This window comes from Lactuca sativa, chromosome 5 (assembly GCF_002870075.4).
Source record: "Lactuca sativa cultivar Salinas chromosome 5, Lsat_Salinas_v11, whole genome shotgun sequence".
Classification (NCBI taxonomy): domain Eukaryota; kingdom Viridiplantae; phylum Streptophyta; class Magnoliopsida; order Asterales; family Asteraceae; genus Lactuca; species Lactuca sativa.
This window is the reverse complement of record NC_056627.2, coordinates 79,257,256-79,264,337: the sequence shown is the minus strand read 5'-3', so window position 1 is coordinate 79,264,337 and position 7,082 is coordinate 79,257,256. Positions and strand designations below refer to the sequence as shown.

The 7,082-nt window shown below is 36.1% G+C and overlaps 1 protein-coding gene across 1 annotated transcript; it reads left to right on the top strand.

The window, feature by feature from the left end:
• The first annotated feature begins 3,374 nt into the window (after positions 1–3,374).
• Positions 3,375–4,597, top strand: LOC111885875 (uncharacterized). The gene is made up of 2 exons (XM_023882106.3): positions 3,375–3,961; positions 4,028–4,597. The coding sequence occupies exons 1-2, from the start codon at positions 3,527–3,529 to the stop codon at positions 4,316–4,318; spliced, it is 726 nt and encodes a 241-aa protein (XP_023737874.2). The 5' UTR covers positions 3,375–3,526; the 3' UTR covers positions 4,319–4,597.
• Positions 4,598–7,082: the final 2,485 nt, after the last annotated feature.

The window sequence follows — 7,082 nt, the reverse complement described above, 5'->3', positions numbered from 1 at the left end:
TACTATGTATGAGATTATGTGCTATGTGTTATATGTATGTTATATGATTGTATAGACCGGACTGGAGGGTCCAACGATTCAGACCGGACCGGAGGGTCCAACGATATAGACCGGGCCGAAGGGCTCAACGAGCTATGACCGCATCAGAGGGTCCAACGGGACTAGAGGGTCCCGCTGAGACACATCGACCGGAGGGTCGTACTGTAGCCTCGAGTGGCGTATATGTTGTATGCGGTATTTTGGGGAACTCACTAAGCATTTATGCTTATAGTTGTTGTGTTATGTGTTTCAGGTACTAGTGACGACCATAGGAAGGCGCCGGCGTGATCCGTACACACACAGTCAGGGGATTTCATTTATGATCTTGGGATATGTTTTTATTTGATAACAAGTGTTGAACATGTAATTTGAGAATGTTTAAATATAATTATGTCGTTTGAAAAATGAAAAATTGTTTTGAAAATTTACGTCGTTACAATTTTGGAATATCTAGGAGTGTAACTTTATAGCAATGTCTTCGAAATACCATAGAAGAGTGTAAAAAAGTTAACTAAAAAAATTTGAATGATCATAAATTAATGACAAAATTACACAGATGGTCCCTATGGTTAACACGAGAGACCAAAGATAGTCCTTATGAGGAATTTTGGACGAGTATGGTCCCTGTGGTTCCAAATTGTTGCACGAATAGTCCTTATGACATACTCCGTTTAATTGTTGCCGTTTATCTAAATCACGTGACCCTCACACGAGGGTATATTCGTCATTTGCTTTGTTACACGAAATGATCATATACATAAATGATCCTTACATCCAGCTGCCATTTACGTTGCCCCAAGAAATCGTCCCTTTCTTTTCTCCTCTGGTTTGTCATCTTCGTCACTGCAAAACATCAAACGGAAACTAGGGTTTTCATCTTCATCATTTGCAATGGTTCTAACTTTGTGGCATGTCCGTTCAAAATTCTCAGAAAATCCTGACCTGATCAAAGCTTATGGTGAGTGATCAGTTAACAACTTCCAATTTTGTTAAGTAATTTATGCACATTCAATTTTGAGACTTCATTCTTTCCTCATATCATTATTTATTTGTTTTTCAGTTGAGTTAAGTAGTTTTTGCACATTCAAGATTCACCATGGGGGTATGTTCACAAAATACCCAGGAAGACGTTACGTTGGTGGGAGTATTGACTATGTTGACTACGTAGACATGGACGTGTTCTCCGTACATGAGTTAGACGATATGATGAAGGAGATAGGTTATATCAACGGTGAGCCTATCTACTACCACTTCTTGATTCCAGAGATTGAAATCGATTATGGGTTACTTCCTTTAGGTAATGACTCAGACGTACTTTTGTTAAGTAAGCATGTCGCTAATCATAAAGAGATTATGGTGTATACTGAACATGGAACTACTAGACTCCATACATACTTTATGTCTCCAAATAAGGTCGTATTGGAAGAAATCAATGAGCCTATTTCTCCGGAACTCAATCGAAAAAAGTTTACAAGTACAGAGGTAGGATCATGTAGTAGAAAATTGGACTTGAATGAGAACTATGACTTTTCTAGGTCTGTTGTACCTTTTGGACATTTTGATAGAGATGTATTGAAAGATGTTGGAGTTCAGCCTGCAAGTGAGGAGCTTAACAAAGCCCAAGATGTTGGACCTTCAGAAGACTTTGATCCTTTCTTTTATATGGATCATAATGATTACCAACAAATGGGGGACGATGATTACCAACAGATGGGGGACAATGAAGAAATTGGAGATGCTATTAGTGATGAGACTAGTACCAATGGAAGTATAAGCGAGGATAGTGACTTTTTAGTGGATGAACTTAATATGGTGGAGGATGTCGAAGTGAATATGAAAGACTTCCACAGTGGTGTTTATTCTTTTCCAAATCTAGATAACCACTAATCATTCAATGCACCTGATGTCACAGTTGATGACGATTTGGAGGTGATAGATACACAGTTGTTTGAATCAGCTGGTGTAGAAGAAGATGAGAGGAAGAAGTTAATGAGAAGGTTAAACAAACCAACCACGTGTTCATCAAGAGTAGTACATGAAACTGCATTCTATCTGGGTCAAATATTTAGGTCCTCATCAGAAGCAAAGGACTACATTAAAATGCATTCAATTCGAACTAGGAGAAACATTTATTTTGCAAAAAATGATAAACAAAGAATTAGGGCAAAATGCAGGGGTGTGGTCCCAGAAATGGCAGGTGGGCCATGGACAAAAAGTAGAATCAAATGCAAGGACAAAACAGTAAGTTCACAAAAAGCAACATGCCCTTGGGTGGTATTAATTTCTAGATCTGATGAAGAAAGCGATTGGATGGTGAAAACTTTGGTTCATGAGCATAGATGTGTGCAGTCAAGATCTATTAAAGCGTGTACTTCTAAGTTTCTTGCAACCACCATTCTTCAACAAGTGGAAGGAAACCCAACTATCCCAGTCAAAGCTTTGCGTGTAGAGTTACAAAAGACATACGAGGTGGGGATGTCAAGAATGAAGGTCTTTAGGGCTAAACAGCTTGCACAGAAACATGTTCACGGAGATTATGAAAAGCAATACAGCCTTCTCAGGGATTATGTACTAGAATTACAACAGTGCAACCCAGGAACAACTGTGAAGATTGATGTATACAGTGAACCAAATGCAAACTTGGAAACTAGGATGTTTAAGAGAATTTATGTCTGTTTAGGTGCATTAAAACTGGGTTTTAAGGCAGGTTTAAGAGATTTCTTAGGATTCGATGGGGCTTTCATGAAGGGACCTTACCCTGGACAGGTTCTCACTGCTGTGGGTCTTGATTCCAATAATGGGATCTACCCACTAGCATATGCCATAGTTGAAGCCGAGAACAAAAGCTCATGGAGTTGGTTTCTAGAGTGTCTAGGTGAAGATTTGGAGCTGTCTACAAATTCAAACTTCACATTTATTTCTGACAGGAAAAAGGTTAGTCTTCTTATGATACTTGTTCATGACATCTGTGTAATTTTGTCTGCTACCTTTAAAAAGTAACAATTTTGTTACTTGTTTATTAGGGGATTTTACCTGCTATTGCCAACCTATTCCCTAGCGCTGAACACAGGTTTTGTTTAAGACATATTCACGAAAACATGAAGCTACAATGGAGGGGGAAGGAGCACAGAGATCATTTATGGGAATGTGCAACAGCAACAACAGTTAGACACTTTGACCGATTCATGGAAGATTTTAACAAGTTCAATTCAAAGGCATGTGATTGGTTAAAGAAAATTCCACCCAAACATTGGGCCAGAGCACATATGTCAGGTATATTTACCCTTATATAACAGTTAGACACCTTGACATATTCAAGGAAGATTTACACTTTGACAGATTCTTATAAGATATTTTGTTGCATTGTACAGGAAGAGCACATACAGATATTTTGTTGAATAATTTATGTGAAGTTTTCAACTCAAAGTTGTTAGATGCTCGAGACAAACCTATAATTACATGTTTAGAATATATTAGGGAATACTTAATGAAACGAATTTGTATTGTGCAAAATTTGATAGATAAGTCTCAAGGGCCTCTTACCCCAACAGCCACAAAACTTTTAGATGGAGTTAAGAAAGATGCTTCTCAATACACTTGCATATTTAATGGTGCTGAGAAGACTCAAGTTACTGGGACAATGGGGGAACAATTTGTGGTTAATTGGAGGGACAGGAACTGTAGTTGCAGGCATACAGAGATCACTGGGATACCATGCTCTCATCTTGTTAGTGCCATTTGGGATAAGGTTGAGCATGGGGCAAAAAATGTCCCACCTCTTGAGGAGTGGGTACATCCATGTTATAGGTTAAGCACATGGAATGAAATGTACAAGTACAAAGTTCAACCAATCAATGGAAGAAGTATGTGGCCAAAGTCAGATTGCCCCACAACACTAACACCCCCCAAACATACTACACAGGTAAATAATTTTCAATTTACAAGTTAGTATACGTTTATATTGTTTTATAATTTATTAATTATGCAGGTGGGGAGACCAAAAAAGAAGAGAAAGAGAGCTCAAACTGAAGAACCAAATAATCAAGGTAAAAGTTTGACCAGGAAGTTCCTTACAGTTACTTGTAGCAAATGCAAGAACAAGGGTCACAACTCTAGGAGTTGCAAGGGACAAGGGGGACAAACTGAAGTTAGAAATGTGGTGGCAGGGGGCAAGAAGCTTAGCAAGGCAAAGAAGCAGGGAGATGGAAAAAAGGAGAAACCCAAAATGAAGGAGAAAACCAAACTTAAGGATAAATCCAAAATGAAGGAAAAAGTTTGATTTGTTGTCTTTTGTGTTGTTTGTTATGGAACCTTAGAAAGGTCTTTTGTGTTGTTTGTTTTGGTACCTTAGAAAGGTCAGACTAAGTTGGTTATTGTGTGTCTTTATCTTTTGTTGGTATTATGGTTCACACAGGGTGCTAGACTAAGATGGTTCTTTTGGTTATGATACATTAGTCTGCAAGCTCTTTTGATATTTTTTTGGTATTATGACTTTGCACTTTAAGGTTATGTAATGAACTTTATGACTATGCAAAAGTTTGCATTTTATTTTTGAACATTTCTAATGTTGTTATGGCTTTACAATGGTTCACACATTATACTACAATGGTCTAAACCCTATAAAAACCTTTCACTTTCATTTTTTATACTTTAATGGATCTGGATAGTTCATTAAGCAAACCAATATTTTACACTCATTACGTTACAGACCAATATTTGTCAATGGTTGCAGACTAAAAGTTTCCCAAATAAAAAGCATTCCATTCATACATACGAACATTTCTTACATCACAAACAAAAAAACGAAATCATCTTCAAATTAATAGTACTATCTGATTCTACCCACAAGCAAAAGAACCATCATCTATCTACCCACAAGCAAAAGAACCATCATCTCCAGACTAATACTATTAGCATCTTTTGTACACATACATGAAAAAGAAAACCCAACTAAAAACTAGCATCATCTTCACTTTTTTTGCTTCAAAACTTGCTTGCAGCAGAGATTCTTGAAGCTTGTTCTTGGATCTTAGCAAACCTGGAATGACAGCCACAGCCCTTCGACACATGGGCTCATCAAACCATGCAATGAAACCGCAACTGCTAGGACATTTCCAAAACCTACGCCCTGGGTTGAGATCCGTCCATAATGTCACTACCACCGCTTGCCTTCCACAAAAACAATTTACCATTCTTATGCAAATTTTCTTACAAACACACAGAAGAGAGAAGAGAGAAGAGAGAAGGGAGAATAGAGGAGACGAAAAATTAAAGAAGGAAGTGACGGGGGTTTAATTTTTATAGGGAAAGGGACTATCTTTTGCAGATCATGAGAGGGAAGGGATAAGCAAATGACGAAAATACCCTCGTGTGAGGGTCACGTGATTTAGATAAACGGCAACAATTAAACGGAGTATGTCATAAGGACTATTCGTGCAACAATTTGGAACCACAGGGACCATACTCGTCCAAAATTCCTCATAAGGACTATCTTTGGTCTCTCGTGCCAACCACAGGGACCATCTGTGTAATTTTGTCTAAATTAATCAAAGGGTTTAGGTCACTTAACTTTTGGATTTATGCTCATTTGGTCACTTAACTCTTTTTAAATTATGAAATATCATCAAACTTTTAATTTTGTGTTCATTTAGTCATTTAACTTTTGGTTTGGTCACTTAATTTTTGGATTCGTGCTCATTTAGTCACCTAACTTTTAAAATTATGCTCATTTAGTCACTAAAGTTTTAAATTTTTTTAAAGTTTAGTGACTAAATGAACACAATTTTAAAAGTTTGGTGACTAAATGAGCACAAATCCAAAAGTTAAGTGACCAAACCAAAAGTTAAGTGACTAAATGTGCATAAAGCCAAAAGTTTGATGACATTTTAAACTTAAAAAGAGTTAAGTGATCAAATGAGCACAAAACCAAAAGCTAAGTGACCAAAAATAACCTAAACCCATTAATCAAATATATTACAAATTTTAGATTATTTTAATTTATTTAAAAAATTGTCTCTTTAAAATGACCCTTGACGTCCATTTATTAATCTTTGAGAAATCTTCTCTCATCTAATTAATCACCCGAGCATTTGGAACGAATCAGACCAGTTTTTGGACCAAACCAATTTGGTAGATATTGTGGACCTTAGATCAGACCTGTTGAGGCCAGTTTAGGTCTGAGTTTTCTTTTTCTTGTACTTATTGGACCGGTACAACTGGTTTTTGGACCAGGCCGGTTTGACATATATTGTGGACCTTAGACCGGACCTGTTGAAGCCGGTCCAGGTTCGAGTTTTCTTTTTATTTTACTCATTGGACCGGTACAACTTTAGACACATATTTACAACTCGTTGAAGCCCTACCGAAAGCTAATTTATCTATTACAAATGTAGAGTGATATATTGTACAAGGCTTATATATATAAAAGAATTCACGATTTATGTTTCGGAAATTGACTTATTTAGGTAATTAACTTTTCGGTTTGTTCACATCTGGGTAATTATCTTTTTTTGTACACATCTACGTAACGGACTTTTTGGAAGTGTTCACATATGACTGGCTATAACATGTTACATCCGGTCATAATGATCATATGTGAACACTTCCAAAAAGTTTGTTATCTAGATGTGTACAAAAAAAAATAGTTATCTAGATGTGAACAAACCGAAAAGTTAATTAACCTGATAAGTCAATTTTTTTTACCTTCTAATTTTGATTTGGTATAAAATATAACCTAAATGGTAAATATTTTTAAAACCACACCATTTTGGTAAATATCTTTTTAAAATACACTACTTTGTTAAAAAAAAAACTCTAGATTTGACATGGAAAAAAACACATAGTTGTTTTTATATAATTTTATTGTTTAAGATATTAAATATAAAAATTTAAATTTATTAAAGACTAAAAATATCAGAAATGGAGACCAATAATATAAAAAAGATACACCGTTTGATGAGTTAAAGCTTAGAATGTTGTTAATAGAGTTTCATGTTTTAATTTGCATTTCAAGTTATGGTTTTCAATTGATATGGTTCTCCAAT

Bases quoted from the DNA above. Each gene is read 5' to 3' on its own strand.
- LOC111885875 (XM_023882106.3), top strand. From the start codon at position 3,527: ATGAAACGAATTTGTATTGTGCAAAATTTGATAGATAAGTCTCAAGGG. The intron at 3,962-4,027 runs GTAAATAATTTT...TTAATTATGCAG, and splicing joins CCCCCAAACATACTACACAG to GTGGGGAGACCAAAAAAGAA.